Below are 27,979 nucleotides of genomic sequence, written 5' to 3'. Positions count from 1 at the left end.
CACGTTGCTATGGAAACTCACAGGCGGCGTCGAAATCAGAGTATGCGTTGAATTCATAGTACAATAGTTAAAATGCCTTTGCAAAAAGAAGACCCAGATAGAGATTTAGCCGTTGTAAATAGGCAAATTTTAGAGATAAAAAAGAAAATTCAATTATCAGATAAGTATTTTTCATTTATTTCCTTATATTTTACAACAAATATAAACATTTTGCAATTAAGGTCATACCAAAATTAATTGTGGAAGCAAGTAAGTTTTATTACATAGGAAACAAAATTCATTATTATTCAATTTAATTACAGACCAGTAATACATTATAATAATTAAAATGGCTTAATGTATTCCTCCATTTACTTTGCTCGAGATATGTAATTGAATTCAAATTAGTGAATTTTTGTTGCTATTAATATAATATTTACCATTATCATCTCTGCTAAGATCACTATAGTTATTTTGTTTAGTACTTCTTACTTCTCGATCCTAAATGCATTAACCAAAGATAAAAGAATGAATCTAAGAAAGGTAAGAAGTACTAAACATAGAAAAATTGAATGTTTTGTTAAATAAAATTGTTTGTCTTTTAATGCATAATATTAAATTTTTGAATTATTAAAATTTCTCCTAATATTATTTATAGCAAAAAAGTGGTGGTAATTTTTTCCTGCATAAAAAAATTTAAAACTAACAAATTTCAATAATATGCAGATACTCGTACAGTTTTGTTTAACTTCAATGATCTACTGGTTCCATTTGAGTAATGTGGTTCCAACACCTGGCAATCTATTTTATCTTTTTAGCTTTCATTTAATGGTAATACTTGTTGGGATGTCAAAGTATTTATCTACAACTCAGTTTTCCTTTCTTCCAGGACTAAAAGATGTTTTAATTTAATAGTATTATAAAGAAAATTTACTTTTTGAACCTTATTCATTTATGAATGTGCCTAATATGTATTTTTTGTATCTCATAATATTAGTCCATTAATTTTATGAAATTTAGGCCTTTTTCTATTTATTTAGAAAAAAACAAACAGATGCTTAATTGCAGTTTCATAATTATATTTTAATTTTATAGGGTAATACCAAGCCAGACAGCACCCATAGTTTCACTATAGTTTCTATGAAACTATAGTTTCTGGCAGAAAGAATGTCAGTGGCAGAACCTTCTGTCATGGTTATCAATGGAGAATGTTGAATAGAATTTTTTTTATGTTTTAACCATGATAGTTGGTGACAAAAATGATTTAAAAGTACTATCTACTGTGATCACTTGTATATGGTGATTGAAAAATAGAGTACTTCAACATATTTTTCTTTGAATCCAACATTTCCTAGTATATAACTTAGTTTTAGTAGAAAGAACTAGTTGCAGTGAGTACACTGCCACTGCAACTACAGTACAACAGAAATGATACTCATTAAGACTATTCAAAACAGATGAAAACATTCTGATGTTAGGAAGTGTTAAATTTAATTTTTACTCATTTTTAATCTATTTCAATTTTCAGAAATTGATAATTTTTTACTGTTGACTAGTAAATGCAACAAAATCTTATAAATAAACACATACATTTTAAAGTTATTATTAAATGCTAATATGCATTTCTATTTTAAATCCTTCAGAAATTTAAAACGTTAAAACCATCCAGTCATGTATACTTCATGTGCCATATTTTGCTCAATTATTAAACCAGACCATAAAACTAAACTTTTTTCCAGACTTTTCTTACTCAAATTTCATTCTAGTTTAATTTCATTATGGGTTAAATAGTAAATATTGTAATCCTGTTATTAATGATTTATTTATTATTTTTTTATCCATATAGAGCTTGCTGAAGATAACTTAGCTGAATATTAAGAAAACCCTCAAATGTTCTATTCAATTTTTAATATGAATGACAAAACATTTACATTATAACATGATATCTATTATTATCTCTTAACAGTTCTTTTAACATACATAAAACGTAAAAATACTATCAAAATAATAAAATAACTAATTTAATAATATTTGCTATATTATTTAATCTAACCTAACATTAACAGCAACATTGAACATGAATGTTTTGTATTAATAAATTTTACTAACTGTCTTATTATTTTATGATTTTTTTCTGCAGAAGGGAGAAGGAAAGCATACTATGAGGAATGTGATGCAGAAAAGAAAAGAAATATAGAAAAAATAAGAAATCTTAAGAAATCAGTAAAAGAATTGTACGCTGAATTAGCTAAACCAGTTGAGTAGACTGAAAAATGGGAATAAGTCACTTAAAAAGTTTTTTTTTTATTATTGATTATTGTCCATTAGATTTGTGATTATTTTGTCAATATTTATATGACATTTGCATCATTAAAATGGGTTTTATCATTCATTTACTCATCAGGAAAAGTATAAAATAGTTTTTCTTTATATTATGTTTTCATAATTTTACCTTTGAGTTTTTATCTTTTTTTTTTTACATATTTATTTAATGAATGGAATTTATATATAATACAGTTATGTTTTTCCTATGTACTATTCTACTTTCTGGCTTGGGCTACTTCAATTCATGTGTTGTTTCTTAATATTGTTAAGTAATTATAATACATTACTAATTAAATACTAATTAATAATAATCTACTGAATTCATTAAAACATAAACTCATTAAAACAAATTAATAATCTGCTGAACTCCATGACAGATTGGTAATAACTACGCTTTTCATCTCTCATCACTATAATCAAAAGTATGGTAACTGAGATTAGATATTAGTCTGTAATTACTTCAACAAATAAATAAATACTCTGTTAATTTTTTGGCAGATTGTGCTTTTTTTTTTATAAACTGATAAAGTGTTTTTTTTTTTTCTAAAAGTATTGAAGTGTACTTGTTATGCACGCTGACTTATCACTCCAACAGTTTTAATAATTTAAGAAAATAGTAATTTGTAAAATTTTATTTTTAAATTATATCATTGATAATATTTATTAACATCATTGATATAAATAATAAAAGCAATAAGGGGACAAGGTTAGATCCTTGGGCAACTACAGGAGATATATTAAAAGATTTAGGCTGACTACATTGCACTACCACTTCATATTGAAAAGGTTCTTCCCCGAAGATAGGATTTAATTATATACCAAAATCTTCACTAAAACTGAAGTTAGGCAATTTATGAATTAGGAAATGGTGGGGACCTTATCAAAGGCCTTTAGGTTAAAGTCAATTATGTCTACTTGCTTCTGTTGAACAGCAGAACCAGTTACTGATTGAAATTACACCAAGTTGGTTGAAGTCACTTGATCTTTCAAAAAACTGTGTTACTTAGGAAAAATTGCTTTTTCAACACGTTTGTAAATGTTGACGATTATTATTTTCTTAAAGACAGGTAAAGTAGGTAAAGTTAGAAGAACAGAGATAGGATAGTAGTTCTACAACATGGGAGGGCTGGTCTTAGAAATAGGAGTAACACAGGCTGATTTTCAGGTGATAAGGAAAGAGCCACTTCCAGGAATAAATTGATGAGAGGATAGGTCTACAATACTGAAATACTATCGATGACAAAAGTTGATTTTCTATTCCCTTTCTATATCTCGTCAATTGCAGATAACACATCTCAAACTGTTATTTATGGGTTAAAAGCTTTGCAACAAAGAATGAAGATTGCAAGAGCTCAGGTTCGTCATCCACAACATCAGTTTGCTGATAGACAGACTCAAAATGTTGCTCAAAAGCATTAGACAGTTGTGGATCACAAACTGTTTTGCCATCAACTATCGGGACCATCATATTATTTCCATTCAATTTATTTTTTGACATGGACTACCAGAACCTTGACGCGCAATCTTGCAGATTACCTTCACAATTTAAGGCATAATTTTGTTTATCTCTTTGTAAGGTTTGCTTCACCAAATGTCTCAATCTGGAGAAATTCTTGTAGTCAAAAAATGAATCAGAAATTTTATAGCAGCGTGTTCTGTTTTTATTCTTTACCTTGATCAGATCTCAGGAAAACCAAGATGGAAACTTAGAAGATCTCATCTTAATTTTACAAGTGTAACATTCTTGAATATAGCTTCAAGAATAACTTCTTGGACTTCGACAACAGCAGTGTCAGCATCCACATTAAGCAATAAATTACTCTGTGGAGCTGCAGCAACATCATTATACAAATTAAGGAAATCACCTTTTTTAAAATTTCTTGTTTGGTAGATTCTTCTTTGGGATCATAATGCATATTATAAAAATGTTCAGTTGTAATACAAAAAGATTGATGGAAACTATCAGCATAAACTAAAGGATCAACATCAAAATCAAGATTTATTTTGCTGTTTGACAATATCAGGTCAAGAACAGATTATCCAACCATATTTACTATATCCACATATGATAGAATATTTACATATGCCAAATCCACAAATTTTAAAAATATATCCTGCTCTCAATTTTGAATAGTAATTCATACTTTAGTTCAAAATTTGGGAAAATTTACACCTGGGAATTATAATAATAGTAGTGCTTTAGAGATCTGTTAACAAAAAAGGAATGATTATGTTAGCTGTAAGTACTAAAAAAATTAGAAATGCTAAAAAAAAAATTGTCACTAGCATCAAATATAATCATTAATTGTAAAGATTTGCATGCTGAAAACAACTAAAAATAGATTTTTAAAAATCAGTCATATATATAAAATGGAAAATTAAAGTTTTTAAAAATAAATACAGCTTGTAGCTTGTAAACAAACTTTAAATTTAAATTAACTACAAATTTACTACAAGCGATAATACGTACATATTAAAGCAACACTGTACCAAACAAACAAAAAAATTAATGTTAATCCAATATGGCATGTAAAAAGTGGTTTCTATTATGATTGAGAATTTAAAACAAAAAATATTCACTAAAATTCAGATAATGGTGTTTTAATGATATAAATAATTTTTCTAGTTTGACTTCATTGTCAGTTGGAGTTTTGCACGAAGTATAATTTAGTAATTGCCAACACCCAATTTAAAAATCATAATAGAAGAATATACACTTGGAAAAAGCCAGGCGATACTGCAAGGTATCAGATAGATTATATCATGGTTAAGCAAAGATTTAGAAATCAACTCGTTGACTGCAAAACTTACCCTAGAGCAGACATTGATAGTGACCATAATTTGGTGATAATGAAATGTAGATTGGGGTTTAAAAACCTGAAGAAAAGGTGTCACATGAATCGGTGGAATTTAGAGAAGCTTGAGAAAGAGGAGGTAAAGAAGATTTTTGAGGAGGACATCGCAAGAGGTTGAGTAAAAAAGATAAGGTAGAAAATGTAGAAGAAGAATGGGAGAATGTTAAAAAGGAAATTCTTAAATCAGCAGAAGCAAACTTAGGCGGAATAAAGAGAACTGGTAGAAAACCTTGGGTTTCAGACGATATATTGCAGCTGATGGATGAACGTAGAAAATATAAGAATGCTAGTGATGAAGAAAGTAAAAGGAACTATCGGCAATTAAGAAATGCTATAAACAGGAAGTGCAAACTGGCGAAAGAAGAGTGGATTAAAGAAAAGTGTTCAGAAGTGGAAAGAGAAATGAACATTGGTAAAATAGACGGAGCATACAGGAAAGTTAAGGAAAATTTTGGGGTACATAAATTAAAATCTAATAATGTGTTAAACAAAGATGGTACACCAATATATAATACGAAAGGTAAAGTCGATAGATGGGTGGAATATATTGAAGAGTTATACGGAGGAAATGAATTAGAAAATGGTGTTATAGAGGAAGAAGAGGAAGCTGAGGAGGATGAAATGGGAGAAACAATACTGAGATCTGAATTTAAGAGAGCATTAAAAGATTTAAATGGCAGAAAGGCTCCTGGAATAGACGGAATACCTGTAGAATTACTGCGCAGTGCAGGTGAGGAAGCGATTGATAGATTATACAAACTGGTGTGTAATATTTATGAAAATGGGGAATTTCCATCAGACTTCAAAAAAAGTGTTATAGTTATGATAACAAAGAAAGCAGGGGCAGATAAATGTGAAGAATACAGAACAATTAGTTTAACTAGTCATGCATCAAAAATCTTAACTAGAATTTTATACAGAAGAATTGAGAGGAGAGTGGAAGAAGTGTTAGGAGAAGACCAATTTGGTTTCAGGAAAAGTATAGGGACAAGGGAAGCAATTTTAGGCCTCAGATTAATAGTAGAAGGAAGATTAAAGAAAAACAAACCCACATACTTGGCGTTTATAGACCTAGAAAAGGCTTTCGATAACGTAGACTGGAATAAAATGTTCAGCATTTTAAAAAAATTAGGGTTCAAATACAGAGATAGAAGAACAATTGCTAACATGTACAGGAACCAAACAGCAACAATAACAATTGAAGAACATAAGAAAGAAGCCCTAATAAGAAAGGGAGTCCAACAAGGATGTTCCCTATCGCCGTTACTTTTTAATCTTTACATGGAACTAGCAGTTAATGATGTTAAAGAACAATTTAGATTCGGAGTAACAGTACAAGGTGAAAAGATAAAGATGCTACGATTTGCTGATGATATAGTAATTCTAGCCGAGAGTAAAAAGGATTTAGAAGAAACAATGAACGGCATAGATGAAGTCCTACGCAAAAACTATCGCATGAAAATAAACAAGAACAAAACAAAAGTAATGAAATGTAGTAGAAATAACAAAGATGGACCACTGAATGTGAAAATAGGAGGAGAAAAGATTATGGAGGTAGAAGAATTTTGTTATTTGGGAAGTAAAATTACTAAAGATGGATGAAGCAGGAGCGATATAAAATGCCGAATAGCACAAGCTAAACGAGCCTTCAGTAAGAAATATAATTTGTTTACATCAAAAATGAATTTAAATGTCAGGAAAAGATTTTTGAAAGTGTATGTTTGGAGTGTCGCTTTATATGGAAGTGAAACTTGGACAATCGGAGTATCTGAGAAGAAAAGGTTAGAAGCTTTTGAAATGTGGTGCTATAGGAGAATGTTAAAAATCAGATGGGTGGATAAAGTGACAAATGAAGAGGTATTGCGGCAAATAGATGAAGAAAGTAGCATTTGGAAAAATATAGTTAAAAGAAGAGACAGACTTATAGGCCACATACTAAGGCATCCTGGAATAGTCGCTTTAATATTGGAAGGACAGGTAGAAGGGAAAAATTGTGTAGGCAGGCCACGTTTGGAGTATGTAAAACAAATTGTTGGGGATGTAGGATGTAGAGGGTATACTGAAATGAAACGACTAGCACTAGATAGGGAATCTTGGAGAGCTGCATCAAACCAGTCAAATGACTGAAGACAAAAAAAAAAAAAGTCAGTTGGAATATTTACTTATGTGTGTTTAAATTTTTATTATAACACTACATAACATTCACAACTGTGGAGAATGTAACAAAACTGTTATGTACCAGTTATAGTATGAGATGTTCCAATATGAGAAGGGTCCCATTGTAATTTGTTGTTAAGTTTCTGCAGTATTTTATTTCACTTGATTATTATCTTTCAGAGTTCTTTTTTTGTGGATGATGTACATGTTTTCTTTTTCATGAAGTTGGTTTTATTTTCTTAATAATGTAAATTAATTAAATTAATCACATTAAAAATATTTTATTTAAATTAATTTTGTTTCAGAATAGTGAAATACATGTCAAAACTGGTATAAAATATTCTAAGGAGACAGCTACTCTAAGAAATAAAGATCCTGAAGAAGCCGCTCAAATTCTTGATTATAAAGTGATTGATTTGCAGAAGAAATTAGATTTATTACATCATGAGAAAAAGAAAGTGAGAATACTATATATAAAACATTATTTACGAAGATGATTGATATTTAGTTGTGATATTTCATTATTCAATTGACGTACCTTTTATATTTCATTGTATTAGGATAAAATGTTTTTTAAGTTCTTTGAAATTTGAAAATTCCTTCCTCAATAATAAAGTGTAGTTTATAATGCTACAAAATATTTTAAAGCAATATTTTCATCATATACTTTCAATAGTACATGATGGGTAAAGTAAGAGAGTGATATTCAGTATAAAATCCAAAGTTTTTTCAAATTATGAGCTCAGTGTCACTCTTGTATTAAATTTGAGAATAGTAGTTTTGATAACTATTTCAAAAAACCAATACAGCTTTCTGATATTGAAGGGGTACGAAAAATCACAACATCCAAATGTATTACTCTTTTCATGGTATAGTCAGGTCAAATAAAAACATTTTTTTTAAATAGTTTTTTTAATTTATTTCCTATTTACAGTAATTAAATTCTTGAACAGCATGGTTAAATGAATTATTATAAACTAAAGACAACTTACTTCAAATTAATTGGAAAATGTTTTTCCAAAGGACCTTTCAGATCAATTTTGCAGCTCCTGCTTCATTGGAAGCACATACAAATAATACTTATAACACCAGAATCAAATTTTTGATATCAAATCATAGAAACAGAATATGCATAAAAACCAATCAACCAAAACATGTAAATTTTAGACACAGTATCTAAAAATCAAGACCTCAATTCTCTTTAAACATGAAATTTATAAATCCACAACATTTAACTGAAGCCAATCACGAAGATAGTTGCAAGTATGATCAAAAATGTTGAGAGTTTAGAAAACAATATATTTATAAAATCTAGTTTGGGTTATTTAAAAGGATAAGGTATTTTGTTTTAAATAAAATTTAAATGTCTTCAAACTTTCTTATTTTAATTAAGATATTTAGTTTTAAATACAACACGGCAAGAAAATTTTGCAAAAACCTAAATATTAATCAAACGAACAGCATAGACTAAATCTATTATTCAATTTCATATTTAAAGTGCTTTCTTATAATTTCAAAATGGACACCATTTAACAACAGTGCTATAAATAACTTAGCTGTTGAAGCAGCTGCATATTGAACTCCAAATAGGTCTTCTTAACAAATAAAATTAACATGCACTCTGAAAGCATTTGTAGTCTGTGATACGAGTACGTTTTAAAGTAATAAAACTTTTTGAACCTACAATTCAACAAATTTTTGATAGAATGCTGGATATACTCTACTGTAATATGTTATCTAACCACTGTTCTAGTGTTACCAATAACTGAACATTGATCCATAACTTATTTTTATTAGAATTTTGCTGCTATGAAGAGAAACACATTTTGGATAATTTATAAAACAAGTATATTCTTGATTATCAGAGTTCCAATTACCCAACAATTTCACATTGACTGGGCTTGTTAGAGAACAAGCAAAAATCATGTTAGAGAACATGATTTTTAGAACAAACTTCCCTAATTGATTCAAAGAATTAGCAGAAAATGTAGTTAAATTTAATAAAAATCATTCATTTTTAACTTTAAGCAATCCATTAGTATTATAAACAATTCATATAATTATGAATACCTAAATTTAGAACTATTTTGGAACTTCATTCTTTGTGTAACAACATGTTTCAGAATCAAGAGCCCACCCAACACCAGGTGTATATGTATATATAAATATATTTAATTCATTCCATTAGAAAGTACTGATAAAGATACTTACTAATAAATTTAGCATAATACATACAAAAGATACGTTTGAAATTATTTTTTGTTGTGCACATCATCTCCAACTTCTGTAGTTAATATCTACTCCAAACAGTGAGTTCAGTCCATACAGGTCTTAATAATGAAATGTATTATTAGTGTACATTTATATTGTTAGTTATACTCGTAATAAATTATAAATCAATTAAAAAAAAAATTATTAAATTTAATACTACGAAAACAAAAATAGTGTTTTTAAATCTGTAAAGGCAAGTCAAAACGAAAAATAATAGTTGAAAAATGACAAAATATGATATGTTAAAATTATTAATAATTGTAAACTACTTACTTAAAAATTTGTGGACTTATTCTTCCAAAGTTCCACTAGAGTTTAAACATTATCACCTTTTTTAGTGAAGTTATTGATAGATATGTTTATATTGGTACCTGTCTAAAAAAAGGTTTTCTATTAATATATGTTTGAATATAATCGATCCCTAATGTGTTTGTTCATTTCATATTCTTCTTTTTTATCAACATTAATGTGCTTATTGAATTTTACATTATTCAACTGTGATGAGACTAATTTTACTTGTTATGTTTAGAATTTGCATATTGTGATTAATGACTTTAATATATGTCATTGTTTCTATGAGGTAATCTACTAAAGTTGTTTCTGTTGTATGAGTAGTGTACCAGTATGTGTTACTTGTATCTGTGGATGAATGTATATATATCCAATCTTTCTGATGTAGAATTTTGTACAGTTAATGAAGTGTGATTGCTTTCAAATAACAAAAAAGATCACAAACTAGTGAAAGTTTCATTAGCAAATACAGGAGTTCAGGATAATGTAAATTAAATTTAAATGTAGGTTAATTTATTGAATTACATGTTTATTTATTTCCTACCTTTTTTTTTTTAATTTGGGTCTCATTAACAACAATGTCTAAATCTACTGAAGAAGAAGGCCTTCTAATTAACTCTGAAAGACCTGTGGAAAAAGTTTTATTAATTTGAAAAATGAGTTTTAATGATTTTAAATATAGTAAATATTAATGAGTTTAAATGGGTACTTTTTTAAAGCTCAAAGTAACTTTGAGCTTTAATAGAGAGTGAAATAATTTAAATGTTGGGATGTTACTACACTTGAACTGTTCTCTTAGATTATAGATGCCACATACGTTTTCAGTTCTGAAGTGCGATGTATGGGTATGTAGGATTTGGCAATATGAAAATACAGTGCGTTTGGAAAGTCATTGTGATGTATGTTTTAGAATTATGTAGAACATTCTGTTCTTTTGGCAACCTAAGATGTCAGTTGTCGAGTTGTGATTGAACATTCTACATTTTGTTTCGTTTATCAAAATCAATAGTTATGAGAAACATAATGGTTCTTTTGGTAGAGGAACGCATTTTTCTCTTTGAACATGTCTTTAGTAAAGGTGATAAGTATACTGATTTAGTAAAGCACAAGTTTTCTGAAAAGTTTCCAAATACTCCTGTTCCTCACTGTAATGCAGTTCGAACTCTTATCGAAAACCTTCGGGTAACAGGCTCTGTTAAAGATGCTGATTGAAGAGGAAGACCACCTAAACTAAACAAACAGAAGCTGTTTGATATTTTGGATGCTATGGTTGAAAGTCCATCAAAGTCAGTGTGTAAGTTAGCACAGCAGCAAGATATCGGACTTGCTACTGTATATAAAGGTGTAAGAAAAGAACTAAAACTTTTCCCCTACAAAGTAATGTGTGTTCAAGCATTACAACCTACAGATCATGCCAAAAGATTAAATTATTGTCAATGGTGTAAACATTTTTCTGACCAAAATTCTATAGGTATCCTCGACATTACATTTTTTATGGATGAAGTATGGTTTCATCTGGGAAGGCATATTAATTATATTGGAATCTGGGTCAATGTGAGTAGAATGCACATTGTGGGTCTAATCTTTTTTTGAAAGTACAGTTAATAGTGATTTTTATTGTGTTGTTTTAATGCATTTCATTCCAGTACATCAACTGGTTAAGTATTTCAAAACAATTGAAAGTGTGCAGTGTTGTATTGTTGTTGGAGGAGGTCATTTTCAACACCTTTTATTAGCTATTCCTGTTATTGTAATATCCATTTCTATAAAATTATGAAATAAAATACAAAGTACTGATTAAGAAAGTTTCGTTATTACACTTTCATAATTCCAGTGCACAGCAACTTTCCAAATGCACAGTAAATTTCTGATCTTCAGCAAAGAAAAAATTATTTTTTTCAAATTTTTTCTAAGTTTATTACTTGTAAAGTTACCTTGTTATTAATTTAGATTATTACATACTATTGTTGCATGTTTGCAGCTCGATCAGGATATTGAGAGATTGACAATTTAGAATGTTTATATAATTACAGTTTATTGGTTTATGATCACAGTTACAAGACAAATCAATATTAATGACAATGGTGATAATAATAATGATATAATAATAATAAGTGTCAATAACAAAATAATTAATGAAAAATATTTAACAAACAAATATTAATTATAGTAATTAAATGACAATCAGAATAATCAGGATAATAGTAATAATAATAGTAGTAAATGATAATAATATTACATGTCAATAAAAAAACAAATCAAACAATTAATACATGAGATAAAAACATAACGTAATCAAAACAGTAAACAATCATCATATTACACTTCAAATAGTCTGAAATTCAATAGTAATAATAAACAGAAATTACACTCAAGGCAGAGTTTAAAATAATCATAAGGATTTATTCCAGGTAAATGAACAGAAAACCAGAATTCCAACTCATTAACAAAAGAAACCACTAGTCTTAACCCTTTTAACTACTAGTCTTGTATTAGCAAACAATAGTACATTAGATAAAAAAAAAACAAAGTTCACTGCAAATACATTTGCTATCCACAAATAAAACTACCCTAACAGTTTATGAATGAAGTTTAGTACATTGTTTCTTTCATCTACAGTTTTACAATAACTCACTGATAGTATTTCTTGTTTACTGGAATTACTCGAAGCGTCACCTTTATTCATATCGAACTTAATTCACACTGGAAATTCACTTCTTTACTGTTTTCCTTGCAGAATGCTCTTGCTGACAGACATCTTGCAGAATCACACCGCAAACTTTCCTCGCTGGACTGACGTCGTAACGTCTTACTGGACTGGTTCGCAGAACTCTGCTGAACTCACACAACTGATCTTTAGCTGGTCTTCCCAGCGGTATTTATACTTCTAGCCAGCCTCGTTACCTGCCTTACCAGACCGAACTCGAAGCGTGAGAAAGCTTGACCGAAGCTTTCGTTCCCATGAATTCCATAACCAGGTCCGGTGGCATTTCTCATGGTACAAACAGGTATTTATTGTGAGTCAGAATGCAGTACTACAAAAGATGATTGTCAAGCTGACTGTTACCTTTACTAAAACAGTTCCCTTTTTCCCTTTCTGCATTCTTTAATTATTATATTTTCTACTACTTTCATAATAATTGGTAGGAATCTGTTACTCATGCCCGCTATGTCACTCTTGTTACACTATTATAACTTACTAATATATAAGAAAATATTGGTACACTTATAATGGTTGAATGGGATTTTTTTTTAACTTTGGAAAGATGTTTGACAGATAAGTAGCTATTTTAAAAGAATAATTTGTTACTAGAACTCAACATATTTTATATAATTTTTACTAAAAAAGTAGAGATGAAAGGTGTTAGGCAAAGTGTCTTTTCAATTATAAATAATCTGCGAATATTTGTAGTCTTTGTTTATCAAAATTAATTATAATTATTATTTTTATTATACTTCTTTTTTTTTTTAATTAATTGCTTATTACTGTTTGGATAAAATTATTATATTAAAAAACAGCAAAACTAATGCCATAAAATTATCGTAAGAATAAATATTATCAATGAAACAAATGCAAGAGATTTTGTCTGCCCATAGATAAATGTAAATCAGATCAAATAAAACAGTTTTTTGGGCCTTTTCCTTAGTAAAACAAAAAAGAATTTTCCACCGATTAATTAGAAATATAGTAGTTAATGATAATTTTAAAGAATTTTTTTTATAATATTAATTGCTTTAATATATAAATTTTACTGTTACAGTACCAAGAAGAAATGAAAAAACTGGCTGAAAAATATCAGACTCTTGTACTATGCAGTATTACAGATCCACGAAAGAAACGAAGAGAACCTGCTATTAGGGTAATTATTCCTTTTATTTTTACCATCAAGCCACCCATTTTTTTACACATATAATGAACAACATTACATGGGAACAAATACAATATTTACATAATTTTAATACAATTAACCACTGGATATCCTCAATTGGCCATAATTTTGAAGGAGAAATAACATCATCTTCGATAACATTTTTGGAATAAGTACGAGCATTATTTTCTAATTAATTCATAAGTCAAAATTTAAATACCAATTTGATGAGGTATTTAATTTACAAAATTAATTTCAATTCAATTTACAATTTCAGTATTATTTAAACTTGAACTTTTTCTTTTAATAATTGTTTTTAATAACTTAAATTCTAAAACTATTGCTCTTTTGTTCATTTAGGTTCTATAAATAAAAGATAAGAAAAATTATTTAAAATAATGACCAGTTACCTGAATTATATTAGACAGGCTCTTGTTAACTGTCACCACCCAAGAATTCATAATCACTCTGGTATTCATGGTTAAAACTTGGCATGTTTTTTTTAGAATGGCTAATCAGCCAGTCTAAAAGAATAAGACTAAAAGAATTAAGGTACAAGGATTATTTGTTTGTGGTCTGTTCAAGCGTATCTGATCTAAGGGCATTAAACACCTCTAGTGGGAGTCTGGCTGAATGGCTTACAGTTCATTCAGCTGGATACTTCTACATGCTACACAATTCCAAGGAAGGTTAATATTATTTCTTAAGGAGCTCTGTACCTGTTCTTGCATGGCTCATTAATTTCTTCAGAAAAAGAAACCTTTGTAGCAGAAAACCCTAATTAATGCAAAATCAAATTAATCATACACTTGATATACTAACTGATAACTAACATTGAAAGTAAAATTTTAAAGATTTGTAAATACAATATTATACAAAGAGTTGCTATAAATGTTATAAAATAGATAAGAACCTACATCTAGATTAAAGTAAATAATATTTATTTATGAAATTAAAGGGACATGTGATCATCTGAGTACATATTTAATCTGAGTTTTACGTAGTGAAAAACAGAATATAGTTATACAAATTTAATATCCTTTTTGAAACACCTTATATTAATCATGTACACACTTGAAACAGATTTTTTTAGTTTCTGCTTCAGCTTATCTGAAAATTAACTATGAACAATGTAGATGTAATATAGAATAATGTAAGCATAACTTTACAAGTTAAACATAAGTTTAAAAATATATTGTATTATGAAAAGAAGTTGTATATACTAAAATATAATTAACATAATTTTTTTTCTGCTTCTTAATCTGTTAAGTTCACTACCTAGAAATTTTTAAGTAGATAACTTACCAGTTAAGTTGGAGTGTAAGCTTTATGAGAAAAGTAAGGGAAACTAGAAGATGAAACAGTTTTTCATTAAAAGTAGAGATTTTCATACCCATTCATTATTTTTTAATTTCTTAAAAAGATAAATATGTAAAAAAATTATTAGATAAAATTTAAACCTATTCTTTGTTTTAAAATGAAATAATCTAATAATGTTATTTTCATTCGAATTTATATTTAGAGTTTAAAGAAATATATATATTTTTTTAGATAATATCCAACTTAGAGAATCAAATTCATAGAATTGAAATGAATCAAATGGAAGCAGATCATATGCGCAAGAAATATTGTTCAATCCGAAGTAGTTTACTACAAGATGGTGTAGCATATGAAAGTACATTAAAAAAATTAGAAGAAGATTTGCTGAAACAAGAATCTGAAATTCAACATCTTGAAGTAAGTTTTGCTATTATCATTATTTTAAAGATGGATGATAGAAATACATTAACAGAAAATAATGTAGCAGATACTGTATTTACTAAAAGATTAATTTGATTGAATTCTGGTTTTCTGGTTTAAAATGGCATTTCATTTTTGAACTGTCTTATGCATATAAAATTTAGAAAGTTCTCTGTTTTGGTGGGGTTGGCAAACTGTTGAGAAACTATTTATTTGCTTTGTGAAGAAGTCACTGGGAAGACGCTCACTCCCTTGTAAGCCTGACATGGAATGCTTACTATGGTCCCTTAGAACCCATTGTTGTTATGACACTAAATACATATATTGTACTCAAAGACATCTAATAGTAATAGCTGTTTAGACAATAATAAAAATGTAACAACTCATAAATCTATTTGAAGAGGTAAATTTTTATGCTGTCAATAGAAAACAAGTTTTAATTTGTAAAATTAAAAATAACTTTTTTTTTAGCAAGTCTGTATTTTATTAATTTTTGCTCTTTTAATGTGTTTCTTCAAAGCAGATAAAAAATTTCTATTACATATAACTATTTCTAATATTTTGTACAAAAAAAAAATGTTTTTGGCACAACAATTTTTTTTTGTACAATACTGCTAAAATGAAGTGTAATAAAATAAGTGCTAAAATAAGTGATTAAATACTGTGAGCTCAAAGATGATTGAATTAAATTAAGGTTAATACAACAGCAATGTAATGTAAACAGCATTAAAACTATACTAAAACTAGTTTTTTGTTGTAATTTACATATAATTAATTTTTTTATTTGCATTATTCAGGGAATTAACAAAGAAGCAATTGGTCTACGAGAAAGCACAAAGGGGTTACTTATGAGGCAAGAAATGATAGCAATGAATGCAGCTAAATCTAGAGATAGACAAATGCAAGAATTGAGGTAATTATTTAGCTAAAAGTAAATAAGAGATTGGTTGCGGTATCCGCAAAAATCAAATTAAAATTTGAACCTTATTGAATCCCAATGGTTTTGCTTCTACCTGAGAGTACTTTCATCAGTAATTGGTGGGAGCAGTTATACTGAAATTTACATTTTATATTAATGGTCCAATATGGATTAATCTTTAAAAAAGAAAGATATGAAAAAACGTCATATTAATATGCCGTTGGATGACTAGATTTGTCATGGGATAAAGTTAAATTGTTAAATCAACATATAGTGATGTGATGAAATCAATACAATAGTACAAGTATATTTTCTGTGCATGATTTTTACTGTAATCAAAAATCTCTTTCAACACGAGATTTCTTTTCCAGCTTCCATTTATTATTATTATTAGCTCACATTTATTCTAAACTCTACTTCTCATTATAATTATTAATTTACAACAATTAGAAACGTTTTATTGTAATTATTTAATGACATTTTGAACCTAATGGAAATTTTTTCTAAAATTTTTCACAACTAATTATCACCTTTTTCAGTAGTAGCACTGTTGTCAACAATGCCCATCCTAAACAGCATAGTAAATCCACTTATTATGTATTTAAATAATAAATTTTATATATGCTGTGCATTTTAATTTTTTTTTGTCAAATCTTGTTATAAATTTTATACCATTAAAGTGCATAGAGATGTTGATTTGTTGTGCATATTGTTAAACCAAGGCATTGTGACTAATGTCTTTTTATGTAGATAGTTTGATTCTGTAGTGCCTGTATGTGATCTTTGTCTGTGTATCCAATAAAGTCTGATGCTGCATTTAATGAAATAACTTCAGTTTAATTTGTTTACATCTGGGTTAGTGTATTTGTTGTATCATATTAATTTATTGAATCATATTTTGTTTTGTTAGTAATTTTAAAAAGAGGTAATGGAACGTCTTTCCTGAAAATGTTGGAAATTTTGTACAACTATCGGTCAATGTATGTCATATATTTTATATCATTAAGTGTGTTCCTGATTTTTTTTCTGTTTTAAGTAGAACAGATCAGTAGTCATAAATCTGTGTGTGATTATTTCATAGGTAGTTAAATTCATTTGTTTTTTCTATGGTAGTACTATTTAGTTGATAAATTATCAAACCTTTTCATGGTAAAAAAAAAAACTAACAATCACATAATAGATAGCTTTTTTATTTTACTTTTAGGCAGCGTGTTGAAGATCGTAAAATAGAACTTGAACGATTAGAACGGAGAATATTTCCATCAAGTCGTGCTGTAATTCATCAAGATTCAACTAACTCGACAGATGCAAATTATGCAGCTGGTGAAGAAGCCGCATTTACAACTGAAGAACTCGATAAAGCTTTTGCAACACTCAAAGAGGCTACTGGTAAAAACTAAATTTACTAAAAATGAAAAAATGTAATAATGTAATAAGTGATCTTATTTTTGTACATAAAAATAAAGTTAAATCTGTCTGTGGCTTAGAATATTTTTTCGTTTCACACGAAACTGAAGCAAGTAAACTGATCATTTTTATTTGTGTTTGCTTAGGCATCATGAAAGAATAAACCTGACCTATCTGATTGTAACAAAAGGTTGTTAATCTATCCTAACCTTGACTGATGTCATAAGTATGTCTAAATTAAAAGACAATCTCTGTAGCCGAGTGGTAGCATTTCAGCCTTTTATCTAGAAGATTCTGGGTTCAGATCATGATCAGGCAAGGCATTATGCCATTTTAATTCACTATTTCTTTCCACGTAAAAATTTTAAGCTTGTGTGTAAATTTAAAAAAATTAACAGCAAGAACTTTCAATTGTAATTTTAAATGGATGCTCCAGCTCTTACCAGCAGAAATGATTTTTTAATCATTACCTCAGTGTGGATTAATTTTACTTAAAAATATTGAAAGAAAAAATACAAAAGAGTAGATAATTTTAAGGAGCTTTTACAGAGAATGTTTTGGAAATTTTAAATGTAGTCTAGGCAAAAAAATTATTATTAAATGGCTTTGTAAAATTGTAATTTTCATATTATTATTATAACCTTGGATTTATCTAGCATTAGGGGTGCCCTTGAAAATTTTCCAGTACTGGAACATTTGTTTCTATAGTACAGCAGACTGTAAGAGTAAGGTCCACAACCACAGGCAGCTGATTCACTATATGGGAATGTTATGAAAAATGCACATTTATTCTGATGTCAGAAGAAGCAAAACGTATCTTTTTCATTTGCTTAACTTTTTTAAATATATTAGAATTTTAGTGACTTATTTTATTGGCTTTGCCTACATGTTATGTTTAGGTAACAGCAGTGTCCTTTATCTACACAATTTAAGGAAGTGAAATATCTTTCATAACAAACAATACTTAATATTAAAATAAAATGTAGGCTAGAATTTAAGTTAAAATAAATTTTTAAGTAAAAGGACAATTTTATATTTCTTCCAGAAGAGTATGCTGGTCCGGTACCACTGGAACACTGCACCATTCTAGCACCAGTGCATCCCTGTCTAGCATGTATTTTAATAAAGAAGAAAAGGGGAATAAAATGGTGTATGAAATACAGTAGACCTTTGACAAGAATTGAACTTGAGACTTGCACACTAAGGTTGCAATGAGATAATTCAATATTTAGAAACAAGGATGCATTTTGTAATTTACTTGCTCGGGGTATACTTTAGTAAAACATTTCAGATGATAAGAATTAAATCCAACTAAAAACTAAAAGAACTTTCTGAAATTTGTTGGAGTTTGAGTACTCTCTTCTTGGTAATAGATAAAAATCACAGTGATAATGCAATTATCTTATTATATAGACACTAAAAACTGATTTTTTATTAAAAAAATATATTTATTTAAAAACTTAAAAAATTTATTTAAAAATAAAAAAGTTATTTATATACAATTCTAATCCTTTAAATTTCAACAATGACAAATTATCACAAATACCAAATCTTACTAACCTTGAACTGGCACAGACTTAAAAAAAATTGAAATTTAGAGAAAAATTGAAACAAGTATTGTTTTTGACAATTTAGGGAGATTTTTTAAAGTCCATTTTATTATTATATTTTAAATTAATTTTTAAAAATCTGCAGAGGCTTATAAAAAAACAAGAGAAATATACAATTTTGTATTTTTATCAAGAAACACAAAAGATAAGAAAGCTACATTTTGATAGAAATAAAAAATTATACTGAGAAACAACAAACAGAAAATATTGATATGAGTTTATATTCTCCAGAATATAGAATTATATATATTTTTTTACCAATTATTCAAGTTTCCCACTATTTTTTTTGAATTTATGCTTGAAAATACCTTGAATATCAAAGTAATAACTGTATATATTCCACCTCAGCAATTGTACAAAGCAATAATAATGTCAAAAAAAAAAAACATCTTAATTGTTTGCATGGAAATTTTAATTATCTAAAAACGTTACTTTGGCTTCCAGAGGAACTTCCTCAGGATTTCAAGTAAAGCTGGAATTGAGGACAGTGGAGATAGGCATGATTAAAGGGACTGTTTCAGAATAGATAACCACATGATGAATGTGGTTATCTACATAACAGTACGTAATTCTTCATATAGAAATGAATATGACCAATTAAAGGATGACACTAAACATTATAAAAATATATTAATTTTTTAGAGCATATTTTACTTGTGTAATGCAACATAATCATTTATCCAATGGGAGAATTAATATATCACTAAATATAGTCGAGAAGTAAGGGGTGTTAGTTTAAGAGTTAAGGATGATAATGTCAACCATTAATAGCTAGAACAACATAAATTATTTTGATATCCACTGATCAAACAATACCGTTTACTCTATGTAAGGTATATTATAAAACACTGTTAAATAAAATAAAATCTGACTGGCCACTTAGTTCCTACTTTAATTCTCTTTACTCAGTTTGTCCCCTATTCAATTGCAGTCAGTAAACTCCAAATCCCTACATTCTTAAGTATCAATCACTTTTTTAGATTATAAAGAATGTGTGGTAATGTACACTATTTAGAAATAAGGAAATGATTTTCATAACTTGTTCTCAATTACAGGAATTTTCTTCTCTTTTCATAAATATAATAGTTACTTAACTATTATATTTATATAAAGCAGTAATGAACTTTCATTACTGCTTGAAATTACAAACTTCTTTACTCTTTTAGAAAGGAACAACACAATTGTTGACAATTTATCTCATCCTTAATAATGAGAAAACCAATTTTTGAGATTGTAAGACGTTTTTGAAAACCATTTTATTTAATTCAATTTTATGATAACTTTAATTATTATGGCAATAACTTATTTCTTTTCATGATTTGTTAGGTGTGACAGCAACTGAAGATGTTCTAGATCGTTTTCTACGTCAGAAGGAAACTAAAACACGTTTAACATATTTGAAAGAGACAACAGAAGAAGAAAAGAAAGATTTAGAAAAAAGAAGGGATATGATGATGGCAGAACTTGAAGCTTTCAAATTTGCTGAAGTAAAAGATAAAGAACAGTCAGTAATCATTATTTCAATGAAGCACTCCATTTATTGTAGGATTTTACAATTAATCTATTAACTGGATTTGACTGACGAAATGTTAAATTTAAAAAAAAAACCAGTGAAGTACAAAATGAAGCATTAAAAAATACAAAGATAGATTATATTTTTTGCATCATACAAATTTTACTTGCAACCACAAGAAATTAACTCACACATACGCATGAGCAAGCTCACACAAATTTGATAAAAACAAAAGATACATAAAAAACAGAATAAAAAAGAAATAACTATTTAACAGATTCTAAAGGGGTTTCCTAACCACTTTAAAACAACTATTATTAATATCATATCAACAAATAAGTTGTGTTACAGCTCCAACATTCACTGAAAGCACATGTCTTATTACTATATTCAAAAAGTAATGTTTAAAAATAAATACAGTGGAAAAATGTATGATTCAAAGTTAAAGATAAAATAATAATTATGTAAAATTAAAGATGTTACACTGATAATTTTGGTGGCAAAAATGACCACTAATTCACATTACAATGCTCTGTAGCTAATAAGAAAATATTTGGTTACCCAATGCAATTGGAATAAAATTAGTTTATACAAACATTAATTTTCTCATAAAACTTTTATATTATTTCCCCATAATTGCATAAACTTGGTCAAATTTTCCCCTTTTTTAATCAATTTACCCTCTTTGTTCTTCCAGTTATTTCAAACACGCATTGGTGTACTCCATTGGCTAGTTGAGTGTGACATACTTATTAATGACAAGCAACCCATAACTACTGAAATTAGCTGGATTATAGGTCAGCATCTAAGCCTGACTGTAACACCTTAATAACTAGCCTAGATTTGGCTTGAAGCATCCTCTGTTATTACCAAACCTAACCCATACAGTGTTCATTATCACCTTATTGTGGTTGCAGGGTATCTTCCTGTTCACCTACATTTTACAACTAGCTGTGAACAAGGTTAAACACTGATAATACACATGCATTCAATCTAAAAACTCTGGTTTATCTATCTTGTTGAGGAACACAGTTGTGGCATCTGGGCACAAATATCATACCAAAGAGAAAGGAGAAGGGTCTTTGTCTGGTTTGTTGTAGGTTTTGGATATGCTCTGCCACATTACATTTACACAGCTCCAATAAAAAGTTTAAAAGCCAAGACTTTGTTGACCTTGTCTAAGGTTACCTTCTTGGGAAAGTGGGGCCCTATGGCAGCATAGGTCAATAGATAAGGTTGAGACATCAAAAGCAAATATAAATTAATGGGGTATATTATACTGATGCCAAAGAAAAATATTACTGCTGCCAATCTGTCCTATAGATATGGATATAAAAAATATGCCTGTATTTGTCAGCTGAAAAGGTTTGTACTCTTAGGAGCAGTATTATTAGCCTTAGTTTTATACTTAAGAGTGGATTCTGCATCCAAGTTGTCTTCATACATCTCATCATGATCTATGGATGGTAGAATTTCTTATGAAGTCTAATATGCTGTAGTTCTATCTTCGCTTTGTATGCAGTAATGGTAATAGCCGGCAACTATGGCATACTTCATAACTTTTACTTTTGAACCAACTTTTAATACTAATGAACTCATTTCTAACAAAACTGTCTTGTCAACCTTATTTTTTCTCATTAAAAACCATCTGCAATCACTTTTACATCACTACTGACCCCTGACCCATTTTTTCCCCATGAGTTTTAAATTCATGCACAGATATCATCCCCATGCAATTTAGTTATACTTTTATACATCTTTTGAATGAGTGATTTACGTTTATATATATATATAATTTTAGTTGGTCCATTAATTTTTTGTATAAGAATATTAAACCAAAAATAAAAATACTGATATTAATAAAATATTGTAATAATTTTTTTGAAACAGAAATGAAGAGGAAGTTGAAAAAGTAAAACTAGGGATAGAAGCAGAAATTGAACAGAAATTGAAGCTTGACGAAGAAGCAGATGAAAGAAAGAGAACACTAATTCAAATAAAATGCAGACTATATAAATTATGTCTGTTGTTGAAGGTAAGAATTAATAAACCTGATAAAAAGACTGATTAAACATTTGGGGTAAAATAATAGCTGGAATGTATGATTTAAAGTTGCTATGTTGAATGATAACAACATTAATTTAGCTGAAAAATAAGATTATGTGTAAATTTAAAGACGTATTCAGAAACTAGAGAAGCTAAACAATTCATTAATTTACATTTATTCATCTTAATTCTGTTTAATTAGTTTAAAATGCACCCAAACATTCAGTGTTACTTGCAAGTGCACTGCATGTTGCGGTGGTAGTGGGACATGTTTGATGCAAGCGTCGTGCTGCACTTCCCCGCCTTTAACATTACACCCACTACCAGTGCCTTGCGCAGAAGTAAATTAATGAATTGTTTAGTTTCTCTAGTTCCGAATCAATCTTTAAATTTTCATTTAAGTGATCGTATGAGATTGAATGAATGCTGCAATTAAAGGCATGGAAAATTTTGAATGTCTGTTGTGCACAAAGAATACATTCGATAGAATCCATCTTCTGCACACATATTCTATAAGACATTACCTGTTTTCCCCAAAGGCTAATGCTTCAAACACAAAAAACAACCAAGATGGACATTTTTGCAAAAATAACCTTTTTTAGCATTTTTCTGGATTCTCTCGGTGGGAAATCCATTAATCAAAATGCATAAAGTTTTATTTTCAGGTTTGCAATTTTCTAAGCTTTTGTATTGAATATATTGTCATTGCTCCAAATGTTTTCGTTTTGTAAGCATACATTTTTTGTACAAAAACATTGTTTAAACAATTGTTACACCTAGTTGCAATTTTTAAAACATATATACATTTTTATCTACGAAACATACTTCAAAATATCTCACAGTCGGTTTCCAGGTAACAATTTTATTACAATAAAGAGCCCTGTTGACTGGTCTAATTCTTAAGAGTAGTTTGTTAGGAAGTTGCATAAAATTTTACATAATGAATATTGTAAAAATCCTATAATTAAAAGAGCTCATAATATAGAAGGGCACCACCAGCTTCTATATTTATCTGTCAGTTGGTAATCACTAAATACACAACATAATTTTTTCACATGCTACAAAGTCCTCCCATTTTGTTCATAAACACAAAGTTCATGGTGCTGAATTTCAATCTCTTCTTTTGTTAAGATATTAAGTATAACAGTAATTGTGTAGTTCAGGATGAGGCAAAGCTTGGGTTTGATTAATAGTTTTCTATCTAGTATTTGAAATTTAAACAACACATCACCTAAAAATTAAACTGCTATGTGTAATACGTAAGCAGTTTTGTCTTCTGATTTTTTCTTTGATCTGTTTAGTATTAGACATATAATTAAAAACAATGAAGTTTTCTATCATCATAATACATAGAATTAACTGAACAAGTTAATTAAAAAAAAATCATTATGTGCATGAATTAAATTAATGTAAAAATTTTCAGAAGTTATCTTCTAAAAATTTGTTTATAATATTATAAAACTGAAGGATAAGAATATAAGATTTCAACGAAAGCTAAACAAATTAGGATTGATTAAGAGAGTTTTTTAAGAGGCAGAAAGAAAATCAAGACGTAATAGGATGAAAAAGTATTGGGAATCAAGAAATCTTACGGTGCAATGAGCCTGTAAAATAAAAAAATTTAGGAGAGAGAAAGAACTTAAACTCTAATACTCAACTTATAAGTGCTTACTTTATTTATTATTTAGAAGAGGTATTCTTCCTCAACATAATTGGTTATAACATAAACACAGAAAAAAATTATAAAATGCAATATTAAAACTAAGTTATTATTCTATACACAAAAGAATAATTTTTAGCCTAGTATATATTGTAACTATTAAAAAAATGATAAAACTTAGTAAATAATTTTTGTAGAATGTGAATGAAGAGCCTGTTCCTGATCAGAGGGAAGATGACGAAGAAGGTTCTGAAGAAGTTTTAGCTTTACTAATAAGAAAATTAGAATCTGCTTTGAATATAGTTGATGAATTGAAGAAGAAAGAAGAAGAAGAAGCAGCTGCATTGGTGGCAGCAGCAGCTGCTTTAGAAGAAGATGAAGGAGTTGACTTGGAAGCTCCTGTTGAACCAGAAGATCTGAAGGTAACTTTTTTAAACACATAAAAAATTGGTAAAAAAAGTATTTATTTTTTTTAATCAAATATTTCTTACAAGTTTTATTGTAGTGAGAAACTGACTTTTTGATTCTTCAAACAGTTTCGTACTCTATTTCCTTGAAACATACAGTAAATTCAATATAAAGTAATCATAACTTAACTCTGTTCACTTTATATTTTCATTTATGTTTAATATAGTGCATCAGCAATTAACAGAAAATTTTATCTGTTTTTAAGCCTTATCTTATAACTAGAGAGTTTTGCGTGAATTAAGAAACATTGCTTTTTCTGATGAATATCAAATTGCCTGAAAAGTTGGTTCCGCCTGTCCAGATGATATTTGACAGAAAATTGAGATCATTTCCAACCTCTTCAGCAATTCAGCTGCAAAGATCTTAACTTCTGTCTTGAACACGATCATGTTGAAGTAGGCTTGTTATTGGTTTTTCCAGAACAATTTGGCTAACATGCCAATTGACATAGTGTACATCCAAATGACTTCCCTTACACTGGACTCAGGAACAGCTTTAAAATATGCTAATTATTACGTAACATTCAGTTGCAGGAGGCTTTTCAAGTTCAATATTTGTAAAATTCAATACTTTTAAAATTATATTATAGCATAAATAATTAACAAATTATAGTTTTAAATAAACAGAGAAAAATTCTGCCTCCAAATTTATAAGTAAAAATTTTACCAGTTTTAATCACCTGTGGGATCTGTTATTACAATTATTATAAAATATACTTAACATTTAATCTGAAATAAATTGATTTACACTTATGAATATTTTCAACTAAAATGTTTTTATGTGACAACATAGTTTTTATTAGAATGTGAAAATACTTCACATTAATATGCCTGTGTAAATTACTAGGATAAAATGTGGTTTCCAATTAATTAAAAGTAAATTATTAAATTTTTGTAAATATATAGTATTATATACAGTAGCATGCAAATTAATTCAAACTCTGGGAATTTTTTATTTTTATGTTGCAGCTACATTGGTTGACCACACCCATTCTTTAAGTTGTTTGTGCGATGTGAGGTTATTTAGCACTCTTAATATTATAGTGTTTTGTGAAATTTTATTACAAAATCATATTTTCTATTCTGTGCGTCTTGATTGTAATCATGGACATAACTCCATGAACGCGTTCAAAGTGAGCATGCTAATATGACAATGACAAATAGCTTGAGTGTGGTGTTGAACTACAGATAGTGGATGCTATTTTTAAATGATTTAAAAAAACTGGCTCCTTTTCACCTCAAAGGAAAGGTAAATGTGGCTGTATAAGAAAAATTCCTCCAACACAGGATTGGTTATTAGTGAGAAAAAGTAAATTTGATCCAAAATTATCTGATGTGAACTGAAATCGAGAATTAGCAGCTAATGGAACAGATTTACAAATGACAACTGTTAGATGCAGACTTCTTGCAGCTGAGCAGAAAGCTTGTTGGTCAGCCAAAAAGCAGCTTTTTTAACACCAGCAATGTGCAAAAAAAGGCTATTGTGGGCCAAAGCACGTGCTAACTGGACCAAAGAAGACTGGAAAAATGTTTTGTTCTGACAAGTCACATTTTTATGTTTAGGGCAATGGTTCCATATGTTAGAAAAGCATCAGATGATACATCACTAGCTCATACCCAATTAAAAACATCCCCAAAAAAAATGTTTTGGGGATTAACATTTGAAGGCCCTTGTTCATTAATTCCAATGGATGGTATGTTGATAAGTGATGTATATATCAGATTCTGAAGGAAAGGGTTGCGACAACTTCAAAATAAATGCCCACAAGGCAACAGTGTTCCAACAGATTTGCTGCCAAAAAAATGGCAAATCTCCAGATTTAATAGTCAACAACTCTCAAAAATGAATTGTACCAAACATATTGACCTCATTAAAGCAATAATATCAATCATCATCATGATGAAGAAATAAAAAAATTGTGTAGTACATATGATAAATCAATGCCAAATTATGTATGTGAAGTAATTAAGAATAAAGGAGGGTAAATTAATCACTAGATATTCACAAATGGTACAGGTATGGCTTTTTTCCAAATAAAATAACTTTTTATTAAATACACCTGTTCAGATTAATTTGCACACTACTGTAGATCAGTTATATCAGACCGTTTCATTGATTCCAGAGTTGTAGCCAAATAAAATTTTAATTAATGAAATATTTAATCTTACAAGGAGAAGGCAAATTGGTTCAAATTTCCTTTTTTCTTAGTTAATATTGATTTATTAATAATTATTAACCTCAGATTATAAAAAAAAATTATGATAATATTCAATAAAAAGAAAAACTCAGAAATTATTAATGAAACAAAATTTTATGTACTTTTCATTTTAAAAAAAATGTGCATATGTAATTTAATAGGCATACAAGGAAGTCATGAGGTGTCCATATCAGATTTTTTATATATTTCAACAAGTAAAATTAAGCCAAATGCCATATAAAAATCAAACTATTCTGATAAGTTATCTTTGTCAGGGTAAAGACATACCCATTAATTTAATTTTATTATGTAATTTTAGGCAATTTTTCTTAAAGTAGAATTTTTGACATAATCTTACATTAACAGGATCTTTACTAATATTGATGTAAAAACTTATCTGTGTTAAATATTGTTTCAGTTACAACTTGAGGAAGAAATCTTATTTCCGATGCTTTTGGAATCAAGAGCAGAAAAAGTTAGTGAACCAGAAGATGAAGAGGAAATACCAACAAGAGGATTTCTTAAACGTCAAGCTCAAGTTATTGTTGATGCTAAAAGCCGTCGTAAAGGTTTTCGTGTTGCAACACCAAGAAATTTTGGAAAAATGAAATAAGATAAATTGATACTATATAAATGCGTTTGTTATCCTATAAGATTTATTTAAGTTTTTGT

General features: G+C 28.5%; 1 protein-coding gene across 1 annotated transcript; it reads left to right on the top strand.

Annotated features, from left to right (window-relative positions):
- The first annotated feature begins 72 nt into the window (after positions 1-72).
- CCDC151 (Coiled-coil domain containing protein 151) lies at positions 73-27,979 on the top strand. The gene is made up of 12 exons (XM_075371809.1): positions 73-157; positions 2,117-2,235; positions 3,458-3,469; positions 7,622-7,774; positions 13,640-13,738; positions 15,299-15,484; positions 16,285-16,400; positions 17,611-17,795; positions 20,750-20,927; positions 22,827-22,971; positions 24,840-25,064; positions 27,726-27,979. Exons 1-12 carry the CDS (start codon positions 73-75, stop codon positions 27,918-27,920), a joined length of 1,698 nt encoding a protein of 565 aa, XP_075227924.1. The 3' UTR covers positions 27,921-27,979.

The sequence above is a fragment of the Lycorma delicatula genome, chromosome 7 (genome assembly GCF_047948215.1).
Source record: "Lycorma delicatula isolate Av1 chromosome 7, ASM4794821v1, whole genome shotgun sequence".
NCBI classification, from domain to species: domain Eukaryota; kingdom Metazoa; phylum Arthropoda; class Insecta; order Hemiptera; family Fulgoridae; genus Lycorma; species Lycorma delicatula.
Note: the sequence above shows the minus strand (reverse complement) of the source record. Positions and strands in the feature narration are given on the sequence as shown.

What these genes read in the sequence shown, in the direction of transcription:
- CCDC151 (XM_075371809.1), top strand. Translation starts at nt 73, where the DNA reads ATGCCTTTGCAAAAAGAAGACCCAGATAGAGATTTAGCCGTTGTAAAT. An exon ending in GAAGTAAAAGATAAAGAACA is followed by an intron (nt 20,928 to 22,826) that starts GTCAGTAATCAT and finishes TTTTTGAAACAG; the next exon opens with AAATGAAGAGGAAGTTGAAA. An exon ending in AATTATGTCTGTTGTTGAAG is followed by an intron (nt 22,972 to 24,839) that starts GTAAGAATTAAT and finishes TAATTTTTGTAG; the next exon opens with AATGTGAATGAAGAGCCTGT.